The following is a 21,037-nucleotide window of genomic DNA, read 5'->3' on the forward strand; positions in this document are numbered from 1 at the left end:
ATCTAGCCGTCCAATCACCAATGTATATGCACTAGCGTGTTCATATCCAAAGCAATGTAGATTTGTGTTTTATTGAAATGGTATATGAGTGCTTGTTGGTGTCTTTTGTATGAGGGTTTATTAGAAAAGAGTGTAAATTATTTTGATGTTTCCTGCAGTACATAAATGGAAATAAAAGTATTCATCTATTTTTTAAAGGACAAGGGGTTGGTCATACCAGTAGCTACAAATGCTCAACAAGTGTCTGTTTTTTTATAGTATTTGTCGTGTTTCAAAAAAATCATCAATGTTGGTTGTGTCTTGATTTCTCCTTAGTGTCTGTTGCACCATATTTTTATGCTAGAAATCCTACATTCATTTTAGAAGTAATTGATTGTAACTTGTTTCAGTGCAATCACACATTACCGGAAAACTGTAAACAATGACATCATATCAACTTAGATGATGAAACATGTTAGTGCTGGACAATTGAACATTTTTGAGTCTGAATGAGACCAAATCTTTTTAATAATCCATATTATTTTTTCTTCATTCATCTAGCATATTTGCTTATTAGGAATTCAGTAAATGCTGGGCACCTTGCAAGAGGCATGATGCCCCTTCTAGGTCACCAAGGCTATTTATTTTGTAAAATAAATTAGCCACTTAGTCACTTTTGCATGATGCTTATAAGAGATACCTTCTATAGTTTTGTTTTTCTGTAATGTTTTTGTCTAAATTTGGTAAAATGGAAGTACTGCTTCATAGAATACAGTAGGATATATAATATGCTCTTTAATTTTCTGAAAGAGTTTGCACAGAATTAGAATGTTTCCTTAATGTTTGGTAGGATTTAAAAATGACAATATTTGGGGCTGTAATTTTGTTTTTTATATGAGTTGTATCTACATATTTTATTTCTCTAGTAGTTACAGAATTATTCTGGTTATCTAATTATTTAATGAGCTGTTTTGTTTTTAATTTTTTATCTCTCAGGGAATTTGTAAATCTCATCTAAGTTGTCAAATGTATTAACATAAAGTTGTTCAAAATATTTTCACATTATCCTTTTGATATCTGTAGTGATGAAAGCTATCTTTAATATTGTTAACTTTTATCTACTTTATCCTGATCAGTGTGACAAAACTTTTTTGAAATTTATTTATTTTCTCAAAAAAAACTAACTTCTGGTTTTATGTATTTTTTGCTTATTTTTTTCTTTTTTTTTTTAAATTATACTTTAAGTTCTGTGATACATGTGTTTAACCGGCAGGTTTGTTACATAGATATACACGTGCTACGGTGGTTTGCTGCACCCATCAAACCGTCATCTACATTAGGTATTTTTCCTAATGCTATCCCTCCCCTAGCTCCCCCAACCCCTGACAGGCCCTGGTGTGTGATGTTCCCCTCCCTGTGTCCATGGGTTCTCATTGTTCAACTCCATTTACCCTCTACAGGCCCCAGTGTGTGATGTTCTCCCTGTGTCCATGTATTCTCCTTATTCAACTCCATTTATGAGTGAGAACATGTGGTGTTTGGTTTTCTGTTCCTGTGTTAATTTGTTGAGAATGATGATTTCCAGCTTCATCCATGTCCCTGCAAAGGACATAACCTCATTATTTTTATGGCTGCATAGTATTCCATGGTGTATATACAGTCTATCATTGATGGACATTTGGGTTGGTCCAAGTCTTTGCTATTGTGAATAGTGGTGCAATAAACATAAGTGTGCATGTGTCTTTATAGTAGAATGATTTATAATCCTTTGGGTATATACCCAGTAGTGGGATTGCTGGGTCAAATGGTATTTCTGGTTCTAGATCCTTGAGGAATCACCACACTGTCTTCTACAATGGTTGAACTAATTTACATTCCCACCAACAGTGTAAAAGTGTTCCTATTTCTCCGCATACTCTCCAGCGTCTTTTGCTTCCTCACTTTTTAATGGTTGCCATTCTAATTGATGGAGATGGTGTCTCATTGTGGTTTTGATTTGCATTTCTCTAATCACCAGTGATGATGAGCTTTTTTTCATATGTTTGTTGGCCGCATAAATGTCTTCTTTTGAGAAGTGTCTGTTCATAACCTTCACTCACCTTTTGATAGGATTGTTCATTTTTTCTTGTAAATTTGTTTAAGTTCTTTGTAGATTCTGGATATTAGCTCTTTGTCAGATGGATAGATTGCAAAAATTTTCTCCCATTCTATAGTTTGCCTGATCACTCTGATGCTAGCTTCTTTTGCTGTGCAGAAGCCCTTTAGTTTAATTAGATCTCATTTATCAATTTTGGCTTTTGTTGTCATTGCTTTTGGTGTTTTAGTCATGAAGTCTTTGCCTACGCCTATGTCCTGAATGGTATTGCCTAGGTTTTCTTCTAGGGTTTTTATGGTTTTAGGTCTTACGTTTATGTCTTCAGTCCATCTTGAGTGAATTTTTGTATAATGTGTAAGGAAAGGATCTAGATTCAGTTTTCCGCATATGGCTAGCCAGGTTTCCCAACACCATTTATTAAATAGGGAATCCTTTCCCCATTTCTTGCTTTTGTCAGGTTTGTCAAAGATCAGATGGCTGTAGATATGTGGCATTATTGCTGGCTCTGTTCTGTTCCACTGGTCTGTATATCTGTTTTGGTGCCAGTAACATGCTGTTTTGGTTACTGAAGACTTGCAGTGTAGGTTGAAGTCAGGTGGCGTGATGCCTCCAGCTTTGTTCTTTTTGCTTAGGATTGTCTTTGCTATAAGGGCTCTTTTTTGGTTCCATATGAAATTTAAACTAGTTTTTTCTAATTCTGTGAAGAAAGACAATGGTGGCTTGATGGGGATAGCATTGAATCTACAAATTACTTTGAGCAGTATGGCCATTTTCACGATACTGATTCTTCCTATCCATGAGCATGGAACGTTTTTTCCTTTGTTTGTGTCCTCCCTTATTTCTTTGAGCAGTGATTTGTAGTTCTCCTTGAAGAGGTACTTCACATCCCTTGTAAGCTTTATTCCTGGGTATTTTATTCTCTTTGTAGCGATTGTGAATGGGAGTTCACTCATGATTTGGGGCTCTCTGTTTGTCTGTTATTGGTGTATAGGAATGCTTGTGATTTTTGCACATTGATTTTATATCCTGAGATTTTGCTGAAATTGCTTATCAGGTTAAGGAGATTTGGGGCTGAGACGATGGGGTTTTCTAAATATACAATCATATCATCTGCAAACAGACACAATTTGACTTCCTCTCTTCCTATTTGAATACCCTTTATTTCTTTCTCTTGCCTGATTGCCCTGGCTTAAACTTCCAATACTATGTTGAATGAATAGGAGTGGTGAGAGAGGACATCCTTGTCTTGTGCCAGTTTTCAAAGGGAATGTTTCCAGCCTGTGCCCATTCAGTATGATATTGGCTGTGGGTTTGTCATAAATAACTCTTACTATTTTGAGATACGTTCCCTCCATACCTAGTTTATTGAAAGTTTATAGCATGAAAGGGTGTTGAAGTTTATTGAAGGGCTTTCCTTCATCTATTGAGATAATCATGTGGTTTTTGTCGTTGGCTCTGTTTATATGATGGCTTACTTTATTGATTTATGCATATTGAACCAGTCTTGCATCCCAGGGATGAAGCCAACTTGATCGTGGTTGATAAGCTTTTTGATGTGCTGCTGGATTGAGTTTGCCAGTATATTACTGAGGATTTTCACATCAATGTTTATCAGGGTTATTGGCCTGAAATTTTCTTTTTTTGTTGCGTCTCTGACATGTTTTGTTATCAGAAAGATGCTGGCTTCATAAAATGAATTGGGGAGAGTCCCTCTTTTTCTATTGTTTGGAATAGTTTCAGAAGAAATGGTACCAGCTCCTCTATGTATCTCTGGTAAAATTTGGCTGTGAATCCGTCTGTTCTTGGGCTTTTTTTTTGTTGGTAGGTTATTAATTACTGCCTGAATTTCAGAATTTGTTATTGGTCTATTCAAGGATTCAACTTCTTCCTGGTTTGTCTTTGGAGGGTGTATGTGTCCAGGAATTTATGAATTTCTTCTAGTTTTTTTAGTTTATATGCATAGAGGTTTTTATAGTATTCTCTAATGGTAGTTTGTATTTCTGTGGGATCACTGGTGATATTCCCTTTATCATTTTTTATTGTGTCTATTTGATTCTTCTCTCTTTTCTTCTTTATTAGTCTGGCAAGTGGTCCACCTATTTCTTAATCTTTTCCAAAAAAACTACTCCTGAATTCATTGATTTTTTTGAGGGTTTTTTTGTGTCTCTATCTCCTTCAGCTCTGCTCTGATGTTAGTTATTTATTGTCTTCTGCTAGCTTTTGAATTTGCTTGCTCTTGCTTCTCTAGTTCTTTTAATTGTGATGTTTGGGTGTCAAGTTTAGCTCTTTCCCACTTTCTCCTGTGGGCATTTAGTGCTATAAATTTCCCTCTAAACACTGCTTTAGCTGTGTCCCAGAGATTCTGTTATATGTGTCTTTGTTCTTATAGGTTTCAAATAACTTATTTATTTCTGCCTTCATTTCATTCTGTTGTATAATGAAATGAAATTTTCATTTCATTCTATTGTATAATGAAATGAAATTTTCATTTCATTCTATTGTATAATGAAATGAAATTTTCATTTCATTCTTTTGTATAATGAAATGAAATTTTCATTTCATTCTATTGTATAATGAAATGAAATTTTCATTTCATTCTATTGTAAAATGAAATGAAATTCATTTCATTCTATTGTATAAATGATATACTATCATGTATATTATACATCATAAATATTTAGATTAGAGATATATACAATCTTTACATACACACATATACTTGGTGTGTATGTGCATATAAAATCTCCCCATATCTGATAATTTCCATGTGTGTATATAAAACCTCTCCTATATCTGATAATTTCCCAAGGATATAATTTCAAAAGTAAAATTTCTCATTCAAAGACTGATAGTAAAATTTGCAAACTTGCTTCCCAGTGTTTAAAAAAATGGCTTTAAAAAAGTTCAGTTTAAAGGTCATCCAGAAATCTTTGTTTTGTATAGGGTACTCAAGTCCTAGAAATAATCAATTATAATTTCACCTGTAGCATCTCAAGATTATTATAAGGAGTGGAAAAATATTGAGCAAAATTAATCTCAAATTGTATTCTTCAGATGGTACTTCCAATTCTGCCAATTTGTAAGGCCATACCGGAAAGCATAGCACAGAGGATGGCTTCTGTTAGCATTCAAAATGTATGCAAAAAAGCCTTAGATATCCAATTATAGTGTGAAGAAAAATCAGCAATAATTCAACAAGAATGCAACATTGTAACATGGGACTGTTTTGTTTGCTACGATCAAATTTAGAAGGATGACTGATCTCAGAGCAGAAATAGGCTATGATAAGCATCACAGAAAAACATTCTTCCAGGGAAAGATTGGGAACTAATTCTCATCCACGATTAAATCTGTTCATCAAATATATTTTCTGAAATACATCTGCCACTTGCAACATGAGATTATGGTTACAATTAGCAGCTGTTGTCAGCTCTGCTTCACCTCATTAGTAATCACGAATCTCCAAAGTTATAGGGTTGATTATAGCTTTACAAGATCTGAAATAACATGTTGCCTCATTTTACACCTATTTTATGCTTAACGTATTTAAAGTTCAATGATTTTTAAAAGATCCTTTCTACTGCTGTGGAATTGAAAAGTAACAAAACAAACTTTCTGGTGAGGGATTTAATTATGCCTCAATAAAATGTCCATGACTTCAAAATAAACTGGAATAAATGTGTAAGTGCATTCCTGTATAGTGGTGCTTCTCTCATATTTGCTTGATTTTATTGCAAAAGGTAAAATAATAATAATCTAACAATAATATCACTAATCTTTGCAAAAAAGATTTGAACTATTTTTTCAAATGAAATTATAAATAATGTCATTGTATAGCTAATAGTCAATATTCATTTTTGAGGGATAATGAAGTTTGGCTAGGTCACAGCTATGAAAACATGTTTCTGGAAAGCAGTAGCTGAAAAGTAAAAATCAAATTATGTCCTACCTAAATTGACTTAGTCAGTGGAAGAAATGTATGGAATCCAGCAGAGAAAAAGGAATGCATTCTTGACATATTTCTGCATATTACTCATTTATTCTGGTGTCTATAATTGAGTTTAGATTATTTGTGCTAGGTAAAAATATAGATATCTGATACATGCTTGACTTTTAATGGTAGAACATAAAAATATAAAGCAAATAAGAAAAATGAAAAGCAGAGTTCAGCTTTTGTGGGAAGAGAGCCCTTGTGCTCTCTTTCACATGTTATTTGATGCCTATATGATTGGATCCTGTCTCTGCAGAGAGTATTTATACAAAACTTATGACAATGGCCTTTTTAAACTGATTGTTCAAAATTCAATGCAGGGGGACCAATAAAATATTGTTGTTATAGTAGGCCATCTGCTGGAACATAGAGATAGCTTTGTTCTGTGTTAAGGGTTTATCAGGCTCTTTCTGGTCATTTGTGGTAATCCAATGTATTTATTATTAATAAGTAAATCTGAATGTGCTATTCTGGGTGAAAATAGAAGTTTGGCTGCTAAATAAAAGAAAATTATCTCTGAGCTTTGACAAATTGTGAGACATCACTTGCACTGGAAACAAAAATTTGAATATAGACCTGGAAGTTGGCGCTGTCAAAGTTAAAAGTGAGCTATTTCTGTATCGTCTGTGAGTGCCTTCATGAATTCTTACAGTGAAAAACAGTGTCTTTCAAGGTTGTACCTAAGAGTAAGGTGGCCAGAAACCCAAATCTATTTTGATCCTGAAAAAAGATACAAGTGTATCAAAGCTTGATTTTTATCATGTTGCAATTGTTAGCTATTCCTCAGTTATAGAAATATCATCAAAATCTCTAGGCTAAACTCTAGGGCAGCTAGCAATGAGCACAAAAGGAAATTTTATTTTCCTCTTTGACCTTCAATGCAAACAGTAGGAAGAAATCCAAGATCTATTCAGACATAAGCAGGTAATGGTTAACTATTGACCTTTCCAACAATAGAGAGAAATATTTACAGGTGGATATTATGAATTGAGCTCCATTCAATGCACAGATGTAATTATGTTCTTTTGCTTCCTCTTTCTTTGTGTACATTTTAGGTTTGTTTTTATTCATAAGCAGAATTTGTGTAGCTAAGGAAAATAAAATATTTTTGTTGTTCCAATGACTTTATTTGCTTTTCTCTCAAAAACCTTATAATAGTGATTTGGTCCCAACATCAATAAAGCCCACATCAGGAATTGTGAAAGGGTTGAAACCTATAGGTAGGAAACATAATATTTTGTTTCATGTTAGCACAACTGGAAATAGAGATTTAAAAGAAAAATTTCAGTATGACTTGCATGCTCAATTTTACTACATTGTTATTTTGCAAATGGGATCTAGCTCTGATAATACTCTGACAAACAATTGTTGGCTAAAAGCCAGCATGACATTTGCTTCCAGAAAAAAATAAAATAAAATAAAATAAAAAATATATATATGCTGTTATGCATTTTTACATATTTTTATATCTAGGTTTCTATTTCTCCTTTATCGCCTTAGGACTTCCCACCCAAGAAATATAGGCCACTCTTGGGCAGCAATCGTATGTCAAATGAGTGTATTTTAAGTGCCTAAATTCTTTTCATAACACCATGTGAAAAGATTACAATAATGATTATTGAAAAACTGAGGGAATACTATCATTTGCATGTACTTCTGTTGTGCATTGTAAAATCCTATTGAATGACAAAACAGAGACAACTGAACTGGTTCCATGTACTGGGAGTGAGGTAAAACCTGAGACCAAGTATATAAGTTTTTAGCCATTCCACCACTGAGATGACACCCAATAACTTTTTTCCAAAGGCCCAAATACTCTCTTTGAAGCAGTATCTATGACTCAGCAATAATTGTATTATAAAATTTAGCAGAAAACAAATTAAGCAAGCATCTTCATACACTATATTAAATTGTTAAAATTATGATCAGACCCATTTACTTAATAGATCCCTTAAGTTCAGCATAATTCTTAAACAATAGATTAAATAGTATGTCCTTTAATAAACAATTCAAACAAAAGAATCATACAATTTAGGTTAATGTATGTTCACCCAATAATTTAAAAATTGCCAATACTGGCAGGGTGTGGTGGCTCAAGCCTGTAGTCCTAGCACTTTGGGAGGCCGAGGCGGGCGGATCACGAGGTCATGAGATCGAGACCATCCTGGCTAACACGGTGAAACCCTGTCTCTACTAAAATTACAAAAAAAAATTAGCCGGGCGTGGTGGTGGGCGCCTGTAGTTCCAGCTACTCGGGAGGCTGAGGCAGGAGAATGGCGGAAACCTGGAAGGCAGAGCTTGCAGTGAGCCAAGATCGCGCCACTGCACTGCAGCCTGGGCGACAGAGTGAGACTCAGTCTCAAAAAAAGAAAAGAAAAACAACAACAAAAAAATGCCAGTACTTCATAATGTTTCAAAACCTAAATGTCTATTACTTATGTTTGCCAAAGCCAGCACCAAACTGTGAATATATTTAAGATTTACAGTGGGAGCTGTAATTTCCCAATTCACTTGATCAAAAGGGAGTTCATAATAAGATAAGATGCCTTAATAAGATACCTAGAAAAATGAGGATTACACAAGAGGCTAATTAGCCTGTTAATTGTCTTTCATTGCTTTTCCTGTTTCTGTTCTTATTCTAATCACTTCATCCCATAGCCTAAAACTGCTATATAAAACCTAGCCTGTGGAGCTACAGCATAGGATTCATCTTAGAGTTTGTTAAAAATGCACAATCTCAGCTCCCACTCCAGACCTACTGAATCAAACTCTGTTTTTAACAGGATTCGTATGTGATTCACCTAAATGTTAATGTTTGAGAAGCACTCACTTTCTGATATGGCTCAATTAAAGACTGCAACAGAAATCTCAAAAAGATGTAAAGAATTAACTAGTACGGCATAACATGGTCTGATGTAACTGAAGGACTTTCATATAAATTAATCTTTTCAAAAATTTATCTTTTAAGGATATATTAGATTTCTATTGCTGCCACAAAAATACTATAAATGTATTATTATCTTATAGATAGGTCTGAACTTTTGTAGATCAGAAGTTCAGTATGTGTCTCACCGGGCTAGAGTCAAGGTGGGCGGTGTGAACAGGGCCATATTTCTTTCTGTATATTCTAGGCAGGGAATTGCTTCCTTGATCATTCAGGTTGTGAACAGATTTCAAGTCCTTGCAGTTGTGTGGGGAAGGCCCCTGTTTCCTTGCTGGATGTCAGCTTAAGGACCATTCCTAGTTTTTAGAGGCTGCCTATGTTCATTTTTTATTGGTTTGTGGCTCCATTCCTTCAGCTTTAAAGCCAGCAACAATGGGTCAAGTACTTCTTAGTCTTCATATCTCTTCTCTTTTTATCTTCTGTTTCATCTCTCTAAACCAATTTTCTGCCTTCCCATTTCACTTTGTTTGTTTGTTTGTTTTTGAGATGGAGTCTCACTCTGTCACCCAGGCTGGAGTGCAGTGGTGCCATCTCGGCTCACTGCAACATCTGCCTCCTGGGTTCAAGTGATTCTCCTGCCTCAGCCTCCCGAGTAGCTGGGATTACAGGTGTCTGCCACCATGCCTGGCTAATTTTTGTATTTTTAGTAGAGACGGGGTTTCACCATGTTGGTCAGGCTGGTCTCGAACTCCTGACTTCAGATGATCCACTCACCTCGGCCTCCAAAATTTTGGGATTACAGGCGTGAGCCACCGCACCTGGTCTTCCCATTCCACTTTTAAGGGCTCATAGGATTAAACTAGACACACCTTGATAATCAGGGATAATTCCCTGTTTCTGTGTTTTAACCTTAATCACATCTGCAAAATTACTTTTGCTGTGTAAAACAACATCTTCACAGGTTCTGGGGATTAGGGTATAGACATCTTAGGGAGAGGAGATATTATTTTGCCAACTGCAGAGTCTTATCTTTAATAAGATACAAAGCTTACAATGACCTCTTCCACATACAGCCCTGATGAGAAAGTCACAGAACTCTGTGGTGATATAACATTTCATTTTGATTTGAAATAAGTTGGAGGGATAGAGTAGAGAAAGACCTTGATTCAGCTGGATATTCCTTGAATAAAAAAACATTCAAGAGCGATGTATTTTATAATAGCCTTCTCAATATTCACTTATAGAGGACTCTGGACACAGTTATGTATTTTTTAACATACTTTCGATTTATTCATTACTATTGACTCAGTCAAGTTTAACATTACTGTTTAAAGTGTCTCAAGCACTGCAGTAGGCCTACGATAGGATAAGTGAACCAAGTGATACTTAAGAACTCACTTTAACAGCTGCCATCCAGATTCATATGTATAAATAACAGTTCTAAAGTACACATAGGATAATATAGTAAGTAGAAAGAGTCAAACATATGAAATTGCTCAAATAACAATTCTATAAAATAAAAATTCAAGAAAGTTGTTAGCATTTTGCATTTCATGTCTTTGTCAGGTCATTGTGGAAATTACCTATAGCTTTAAGAAAGAGTAGAACTAATAACCTTAGAAGAATGCCTGGATTTATGAGTCTGTCTTCTGCCAGGTACTCTGTTGATCGGCATACTGATATGGACCGTATTTTCGGTATTCACTCAGAAAATGGTTCTATTTTCACTTTGAAAGCCCTTGACCGGGAATCATCTCCTTGGCATAACATCACTGTTACAGCCACAGAAATAAGTAAGTTGGAGCTACATCTACCTGAAGACACTGTCTTTCATCAAAGTGGTAAAATAATAGCACCAGCTAGACTCATTTTCTTGAGTGGCACGATTGTATCCTTAGCAAGATCTTAGAGAAATGGCTTAGAATATCAACACATTTTTAAATTATTTTTAAGGATTATCAAATCATTCATTTCAAATTTGATTTTCTTTTACACCTTATATAGGAGAGAAATATAATTTAACCTCATAAAAATAATCTAAGAAAATTATCTATTACAAATAATACTTCATTCTCAATTATGTTTTCCTCAATTTTATTGTGCTTTTCTTTTGGACCATGTAAGAGAGCTGAGATATTCATCAGCAGCCCAATTGAGAAAGTGAACACCACAAAAAGGATCTGTTGCTAAGCTACAAATGGGTGAGTGGTTTCACTGCTTCTGTGTAAATGAGACTGAAATCTTACACGTGTTCTCGTTGCAGATAACCCAAAACAAAGTAGCCACATCCCTGTCTTCATCAGAATTCTAGATATAAATGACCATGCTCCGGAATTTGCCATGTATTATGAAACATTTGTTTGTGAAAATGCAAAACCTGGGCAGGTAAATAAAATCATTAAAAACTTCAAAGAATATATTTTCTCTTTACAAAGTCAAATGACATTACATCACTTTATTTGCAGGATTTCTTTTGTGCAGGCTGTTGTCAATACTTCTTGTCCACCATTTATCCTTAACAAAGAACTCACAGTGATTTTTTAAAAAGGTGATTTAAAAATGTTTTTATAATGGAATCAATAATATAGTAGGGAATATTATAACATATGTTTTAATTTATATACTAGGTTTATAGTGAATATCACATATGTAGAAGCTGTTACCTGCATTCATAATTATGCTTATGCTGAGTTATCTTCACTAATAGAATGAAAATATATCATTAAATAAAACCTGAAGTATGAAAATGAAATTGTTTCATGTTATTATAAAGGTAATCATAATCATTGTTTTCTTGATTACATTTTGCCACTTTTAATAGTTTCAGATTTTGATATGAGTGATATTTTGTAAGTTTTAAAGTTTCGTATCATTGAAATGAAGTAGATTTGTTTTTAAAAGAATTATGAAGTCTTCTTACAAAGTAATTCTTTCAAATGTATATAAAGTAATTCTAAATAAATGCAGAATATGCTCATTTTTGACAAAAAATGTAGTATTTTTCAATAACAGTAACTGCATAAATTTTACCAAAAGTAATTTAACCATGTAATTAACTACTTTAAAGATAAAATAGGTAGATGTTAAGAATCATCTTTAATTCTGTCATGTCTCTTTAAGGTAGAAAATAAACTGAAATACAGTTTTTCTTCTATTCCAATAGAGAATATTATGAACTGAATGTTTGTAGCCCTCCTCCAAATTCAAATCTTGAAAATATAACCCTAGTGTCATTGTATTTGGAGATGGTGTTTCAAAGAAGTAATTAAGATGAAGTGAAGTTATAAGGGGATAGAGCCTGATCTGATGGAATTAGCATACAAAGAAAAGATAACAGAGAGCTCATGCTCTCTCTTTCTCCCTGTCCCTGAATTCGTGGGCCAAGGAAAAGCCATATGAGAGCACTCAGGGAGAAGGTAGCTATTAATATTTGCAAGCCCTCACCAGAAGCCAACCATGCTAGCCTCTAGATCTCAACCTTACATTCTCCAGAACTATGAGAAAATGCATTTCTGTAGTTTAAGCCATTGAGTGTGTGGGATTGTTATGGCAGCCCAGCTGACTAAGACAGAGATACACAGCACATTCCACCTACATATACAAAAATGCGAATGAGATTTTTATTTGTAATAACATGGAATTTTCACATAGCTATTTGGATAAAAATGTGCTTTTCTTTTTCATTTTGCAACATATAATGGGCATCTCAGTTTAGTAAATGATTTTTTTGAATTTGATGCTTAATTTTCATAACATAGTTACATATTACTTATTCAATTATTACCTTCTTAATGGAAATTTGGTTTATCCACAAAATGTTACCCTAGCAGTACCCCAGTTATACTATAATAAGCACTGTAGTACATTTCGCTTGTTTACCACCTGGTACTCTTTCTTTTGATATAATTCTCAAAGTAGGAAAAATTAAATTGTATCTATAAATATTAATAACTATTCCCAAATACTTCTCCAAATCTGTCGTAAACTAGGTGATATTCCCACCAAATACATATGATTGCCTATGTACTTGGCAACTCTAGATTTTAAATGTCTGCCAATATGTAAATTTCTCATAACACTTTTAGTGTGAATTCTTTTAAAATCATTAAGGCCAAACATTTTTTTTTCATAAAAACGTGGACTTAAAAATAATTTACAGCTGTATTAGTTTCCAAGGGCTGCCATGACAAATTACCACAAACAGAATGACTTAAAACACAGAATTTTATTTCTCATAGTTTTGGAGGCTGGAAGTATAAAATTAACATGCAGCAGGGCTATCTGTGCTCTCTCTAAAGGTTCTAGGAGACTATCCTCCCTTGGCACTTTCTGGCTTCATGTGCTTGCCAGCCATCCTTGACATCCTTTGGCTTGTGGACGCCAATTACTCTAATCTCTGTCTCCATCATTTCATGGCATTCTTCCTGTATCTGTTTCTGTGTCCAAATTTGCTTCTTCTTATGAGGACTCCAGTCATCGAATTAGAGTCCTCCTTAATTTAGAATGATCTTATTTTAACTTGATTTTATCTGCAAATGGCCTATATCCAAATAAGCCACATTCATAGGTACTGGGATTTAGGACTTGAACAGATATTTTGGGGGAACACAAGTCAACCTACAATCACATATAAATATTCTTTACTCACTTATCTATTAGTATGCTTGTCTTTTACTGATTCATGTGTGTTATTGATATATTATATGCTAATATTTTATAAAAATTAAGTATAATTGATATTAACTAATTATAATTATTTAATATATATTGCCCTAATTGAATTTAACAAAGTTAAAAATAAAACAGATTTTAAGTATATGTATATCCTCATAAAATATACTTATACAAAGCCCATCTAATAATTTCAAGACTTCAAATGTCATATATAACTAAAAGACCAACTTTTTATGATTTAAATTATTACTAAAAGTTAGATTTGTTATTGCTATGTAGGAACAGAAGGTTGAGCAAAAATATTAGATCCTATATAATTATTTTCTTATATTCCAATTTTCTAAGGAGAAAAGTTTATTAAAAATTGTGCACTTTCAAAGCACTTTATTAAAAAAACAGTTACATATCACGCTGTCAAAATGATGTAATTATCGTTAATATAAAATTAAAGTGAAAATAGCACTGACTAGTGAGTATGTAGGTTAGTATAGTTATAAAAGGTGTACAGTAAAACAATGGAAAGCTTAAACTATTGTGAATTTCAATAACTTTTCACCACACAATGTTAGACTATGAGACCTGTCTATTTTTGTAGAAGAGAATGTTAAAAGTCAGAGTAATTAAATGGCTGTGATTTCAAATCACAGATGGGAGGCACGCCAATGTGTAGCTCAGTGCTTTTTCCACTATAAAATGCTCAGTGAAATTTTTCTGCCCAACCCATAGTTGGCTGTTCCATATGAGAAGTAAACACTTCTTATTTACTTACACTAGCTCAGCCAAGAGGTGCTCTAATTTTGAAACTTCAACATTGATTTTACAAAATCTTAAAAGCATTTCTGTGTATATCTGTCTCTGCAAATACTGTTAAAGGAAAAGCAAGCAATTTAAATAAAATAGTTTAATTATAGTAATGGTGTCCATAGCTTCAAAATCATTTTCTTTCTGATACTACATGACAAATTTATTTATTTTAAAAATATATTAATAATATTGTTAATATATAGAAGTGATTGTGCTAAGCATTGGTGTTTTTAAAAATGCATCTTCTGTGTACTCATCCTTTGAAGAATTATTGTCTAGTGGAAGTAACAGATTGCTCATCAATTAATAATACAATGGACTGTGCCTTTCAACAATATCAAAAGAGGATAGGTATTGGAGGGATTGAATTTTTCTTTAAGCTGGCCAGGTATAAGACAATAATGCATTAAGTTACCTTGCAAACCATTGCTTAATGGATGTCTTCCACTCTTAACTAAATAAGTTATCTAAGACAAAACTGTAAAAAATAAGACATTGGCATAATTTTCTGAAAATGGCATTTATTTTGTTTTCTTGCTTGCTTTGTTTTCGTGATGTATTTAAAGCACAAATACATGGATTTAAGATATCTTGTAATAACAAGAAAATTGCCTTAGGTTTAATTAATTAATTAATTAATTAATTTTGGTTTCAGTTGATTCAGACTGTCAGTGTCATGGATAAGGATGACCCTCCCCGAGGTCACAAATTCTTTTTTGAACCAGTGCCAGAATTTACTCTCAATCCGAATTTCACCATTGTAGATAATAAAGGTATAAGAAAATTTCTAAAACTAAAAATTATGAAACTTTAAGATACACAGTTAAAAACACATATGAAAGTTTTTGTTTTTTTACATGTTTTCTCCCCCAGATAATACAGCAGGAATCATGACTCGGAAAGATGGCTACAGTCGCAACAAAATGAGCACCTACTTATTGCCGATTTTAATCTTTGACAACGATTATCCAATTCAAAGCAGCACTGGTACACTCACTATTCGTGTGTGTGCCTGCGATAATCAAGGAAACATGCAATCCTGTACCGCAGAAGCCCTGATCCTTTCAGCCGGCCTGAGCACGGGAGCTCTCGTTGCGATTCTACTCTGTGTCCTCATACTGCTTAGTAAGCTCTGCCCCTCTGAATGATCCTTTAACTCACAAAAATCTCTCCCTCACTGTCTGAGTATGGTGCACTGAATAACAATTTTCTCTATAGATAAAGATAGAACATTTTCACTTTTTATTAAAATTCTTCTTTCAATTAGGAAAAAATAAGCGTTTATGTGTGTGGGGATAGGCCCAGCTTTCCAGGGAGACCAAAAAGAAACATCTAACAAATGCTATACACATGCGTATTTAAAAATATATATTTTATAGCATTAGCTATTATATTTTTGACTATGTTCACTGTTCTAAGGACATTTGATTTCATTGATTTCATCTTTGCATCAACTGTATAAGGTAAATACTTTTCTTCTAGAGAAAGGCTGCATAATTTACTCAGTCACTCATTTAGGAAAAGCTTTAGCTAGTATTCAAACACAGATTACTCTACCATAGAGTTCTCCTTTCTATTATTCCCAATCCAAAGACTACTTTGCCCTTACAGTTACTAACTGTTAACAGTTACTAACATATTCTGAATTATGTATATCAGATGTCTAACATGCAAATGCGTTAAAGTTGTCACAGTAAGTTAGACATTTTCCCCTATATAACTTGTTGTGCCTTGGTGTGACATAACAAATTAAAAAGTTAAAATTCTGTTTTAAAAAATATCACTATGTCGCTGTGGTCATACCTAGCCCTGCAATATTTTCTAAATAAAGTCATGTTCCAACAGCGAATGTTTTATTTGAGCATGCACTAACAGGACAACGATTTAATTCAATTAAACAGTTGTTCCACTGGAAAATATTCCCAAAAAAATTGTTTCTATCAAATATTCAGCCCAAATGCTTATGCTTAGGGCAGGAGAGCTAGCTAAATTTATGTTCTAATGCTCGTATGTGCTGGCTCCTTTTCTCTGCAAATCCTTTCAAGCTATCTGGATGAAATCCCTTTGGCCAGATATTCTTGCAGGACTTCAGTAGGGGATTGATGAAAGTGAGGGAAAAACATTTGTCTCAGTTAAGATGTTCCAACTATTTTGAAAAACATTTTCTCAGTGTGGTTTAGAACAAACACACTGCTACCATCACCATCAGCAGTTTCAATCCCCACCTACTGCTAGAGAGTTCAACTCCTCTGTAAAATATTTTTGTATTCCTATGGAGATAAAAATTTGGCTTAGCCTTTTAGCTAAGTGCTACTGATTTCACGTTGTTTTATTCGCTCAGGAAGTTCCACTTTCCTAATTTAGAACAACATGTAAATATGTTTATTGTTAGATCATTTGTAAAATTTCTATATTAATGTAATGTGCATACACACAAAGACAGTCATGCACACATAGGGAACTGAAAGCATCCCCCCAAATAAGTTTAGATATTTTAACATTGTCAAATTAATTTGATATGATTTTTTTCTATGCAGAAATCCTAGAAGGTTTCTTCTTCTGTTCTGCAGTCAGCCACCTTTGTTCCTTGAGCAATATGGAAAGCACCAATTTCTTACTTTTCACTTTCCCAGCTCATTGCCTAAATGTGGAGTAATTTTTTATTATTGTAGTTAAAATTGCTTCTAATTTAGAAATTTATATTTGCAAAGTTATTAAAGCACTTTATTGTTATTTTGAGTCTTTATGGTAATAGCTGGACGTAGTTAATGCATTTCTATAATTAAGAGAGTTCGCTTTTCATAAGATAGTGACATAGCACTGACAATAATATTTTAAATGTACTTTCGTACATTTTGAAGAAATGTAGCTCTTAGTTTATATCTATTTTATAAGGCAAGATGGAAGATTAAAATCTAGGGCAGGGCTTTTTAAACTTTTTGGTTAAAAGTAGGGACACTTTTGGCAGCCTGATGAAAAGAATGGATCTAGCCAGAATGATGATTTAAATTTATTAGAGTAAAACATGTAAGACAAAAAGGAAATACGCTTACACAAATGAAACAAAAAACACAAAGAAAACCGTGCTTGCTTATCAAATCATGCATGCTGTGTTCTGGAGCAAGTCTAACTATGGTTTGATTTATCTGTCAAACTGTAATGCAATATGAAATATCTGTCACACACACTGCCACTATCACCATAGTTTATGCCAATAATCCTATTGAAAAAAATGCTAAATTTGAGTTACAGATGGATGGAAATAATGATGTACTTTTTTTCATTTCTTATCCTATTCTTCCTGAATTCTGTTCATGTGCCCCAGATTAATAACCTCAATCTAAGAAATGATCGGATAATTTTAATACGGTAGAAAAGGAAAAGCTCAGAACAGATTCTAAGGACCATTTGTGGGAATTAGTACATTTTTATTAGCTGAGAAACCCTTAATACAATTTGACTACACAATTGTTATTTTACTGATTAAAAAGTGGAGAACTTATAAATTTATTTAATATTAAATTTAGAAAGAAATCTCTTTTTCTAATGCCTGGCTCAAATTTGATAGATGTCAGATCTATGTTGGACTTAATTAATCTTATGTCCATCTTTTAAAAGAAGAGTACAGAGGCCTCATTTTTACTGCAGTTTTTGTATATATATATATATCTCTAAGATGATCCTGAATATAGCACAGCTTCCAAAGCCCATTCTGTGAAGGCTAACTAGAGATACTTCTAATTATCTTTCGTAAAATCTTACTTTCAGTTAGGAAGAGCTGAGAAAAGTCTGCTGGCCAATGTGAAAATAACACTGGACAGGGCTTTAGTGTAGTTATAGGGGCCTCACGGGCCATGTTGAAGTGTAGTCTCAATGACAGTGAGTATGCTTTGTTTAATCTCAATGTAAAAATTGAGAAAAGGAATAATAGCTTCTTCAGCCAACATTTTCTTATTTTCTGTGAAGCATAAATAATACTGACAAACAGTTAAGAACCCTAAAGTAAAGGAAATCTAGTTTGTATTTTTCCCTGGTAATGCTGAAGTGTGTTTTGAAGATATTTTCTTGATTTTATTCTCACCTTTCTTATATGTAAAGTTATGGGCTTGTGCAATCTTTAATGGAAAATTTATATTTTTAAAATTGTGTTTGCTTCTTTTAAAATGAATCTTATTAATTGCAACATGCATTTATTAGAAAAAGGTTCATCTTCCAGTACACATAATTTGAATCCCAGTATTATAATGAGAAATAAGAAAATATATTATATGAGGGGAAGTTCACAGTTAACTATGTAACATAGACATGTAAACAATAAAAATAATACAGCAAATAGAGGGAATATAATTAACGTTTCATTCCAAAAGCTTAAATCGGACCTTGTATGTCAAGGAAGTCCTCATTAACAAGATACAGTCTGAGGTGTTTTGCAAGATAAGTTAAAGATGAGTTTGAGTTTGAGTTTTATATTGTAACTTTTAGAGTTATATTTCAGCTTTCTAAGCCTCCTATAAAATTAGACCAGTAAAGGAATTTAGTAAAACCTATGAGATATGGGAAGTGGTAAAATCAGTGACTCATACATATTCATGTATGTGTGTATGTACACTCATAATATATAAATATAATGCATATACAAGTATATATGTATCTATATATGAGTAATGTTTTGCATATATTCCCTTGAATCAATTAGAAATGATACTTGTGCCAAAGTGAAAGGAATGATCAATATCACCATGAGTAGAGCTTTAGCGTTTTTGTATTTGAAATGAGTGCACATTTGGAAAGACTGCTGAGGTGTCAGGCAATTGCAGTTGGATAAATATAATAGTTGTACTTGAATAAAGCCAGAAGTTCATAGGAGAGTATGTCTTGACAGTAAATTAAAGGCATGGTAATATCTGCTCCTTTATCAATACAGTGCATCCAGTCACTGCCTAGAGGAACTCTGTATTTGTACAGGGTAGTTAATTCTTTTTATTCGATCAATCTTAATATCTCCTGCACCAAACGAATTTCACACTCAGAAGTGTACTCTATTTTATCCTGACTCATGAAATCTCACTATTCTCCCATTTCTTATTAATAGTTTTAGTCGTGTTGTTTGCTGCATTGAAGAGGCAAAGAAAAAAGGAACCTCTGATAATTTCAAAAGACGATGTCCGGGACAACATTGTGACCTACAACGATGAAGGCGGCGGGGAAGAAGATACCCAAGCTTTTGACATTGGCACATTAAGGAATCCAGAGGCAAGAGAAGACAGTAAACTTAGACGGGATGTAATGCCTGAAACTATTTTTCAGATAAGGAGGACTGTGCCTCTGTGGGAAAATATTGATGTACAAGATTTTATCCATCGAAGATTAAAAGAAAACGACGCAGACCCAAGTGCACCGCCATATGATTCGCTGGCAACGTATGCCTATGAAGGGAATGATTCCATAGCAGATTCGCTCAGTTCTTTGGAATCTCTCACAGCTGATTGTAACCAAGATTATGATTACCTCAGTGACTGGGGGCCTCGTTTCAAAAAACTTGCCGATATGTATGGGGGTGATGATAGTGACCGAGACTAAGAGGATTGTTTGACTTAATCAATATTAGTGGAAGTACTGTCTATGTTATTAGATTGAGTGGCCTGCATTCTCTTCCTGGGAGGAAATCTTTCAAAAATTGAAGTTACAAACAATACGTAGGTGTTGTCAAGTAGGGATTTGCTTAATCAGTAAGTCTTTGTGAATGAATACGAATGATACAGATTTTTTAAAAAGTAATAACCAGTTCACCCTCTTTGCCTAACAATCTCGGAAGGAAAATATATCACATCAATAATCAATAAAAATAAGTAAAAGGCTTTTTGTGCCTTTTCTTAGGTATAATAATTTATAAATGTTTTCTTAACTGACTTTCAGTCACCTTTACAATTAAACTAAATATTGTGCAACCGCTTTGTAAATTAATATGAAGAAGATATATCCCTAATGAAATAGGAATGACTATTACTGCCATATTTATTTAGTTGAAGAATGTCTTTGTGTTAATTCATTCATATTTTTATAAATGTATATTTATATTTTTGTATTTTTATGAAATAAACTAGTATTTATAAAACACATTTCATTTTATTTAATTCCTGGAGGCAGATCTGATCTCATTTATAACAAAAATGTTTTACACCTTTAAATGTAAAACGTGATTCACTCAGGGAATAAGCAGTTCAGAAACTACTGCATGGATTTGGACCTACAATGTAGTGAAACTATAAAATAGCTTTGGTACAAATTTTATTTGGTTATTTTTCCGTTTCATCACTTAAATATTGACTAATGTTTATAGAACCACTGATGTCTAACCATCAATAGAGTATGAGACACATTTGGAATATAAAATATTATATATATACATATATATATAGTTGTGGATAATAAACTTTAAGTTTTTATTGCAAGTCTTTACTATGGGTCAACTAGTGGATTATATTTGAGAGTAAATGAAGTGTGTATCAGTAATGTCATGTAGATATAGAAAAAATCTAAATCAACCTTCTCTAAAATGAGAAATCACAGTTCTAATTTTTTTTTCTTCATGATGAGACAATTAATGGAA

At 33.4% G+C, this 21,037-nt stretch overlaps 1 protein-coding gene across 3 annotated transcripts in view; it reads left to right on the top strand.

Annotated features, from left to right (window-relative positions):
• Positions 1–20,546, top strand: part of CDH9 (cadherin 9) — a 157,792-nt gene extending 137,246 nt beyond the window's left edge. Inside the window, exons 8-12 of one of the 3 annotated variants that reach the window (XM_001135234.7) lie at positions 10,606–10,742; positions 11,213–11,334; positions 15,083–15,200; positions 15,301–15,552; positions 19,520–20,546. In XM_001135234.7, coding sequence (XP_001135234.3) covers positions 10,606–10,742; positions 11,213–11,334; positions 15,083–15,200; positions 15,301–15,552; positions 19,520–20,007 — 1,117 coding nt within the window. In that variant the 3' untranslated portion in view covers positions 20,008–20,546. Of the gene's footprint in view, positions 1–10,605; positions 10,743–11,212; positions 11,335–15,082; positions 15,201–15,300; positions 15,553–19,519 lie in introns of those variants that run through there. The other 2 variants (XM_054684437.2, XM_016953499.4) reach the window with 2 other exon arrangements.
• The last annotated feature ends 491 nt before the right edge of the window (positions 20,547–21,037 follow it).

The sequence above is a fragment of the Pan troglodytes genome, chromosome 4 (assembly GCF_028858775.2).
Source record: "Pan troglodytes isolate AG18354 chromosome 4, NHGRI_mPanTro3-v2.0_pri, whole genome shotgun sequence".
Lineage (NCBI taxonomy): Eukaryota > Metazoa > Chordata > Mammalia > Primates > Hominidae > Pan > Pan troglodytes.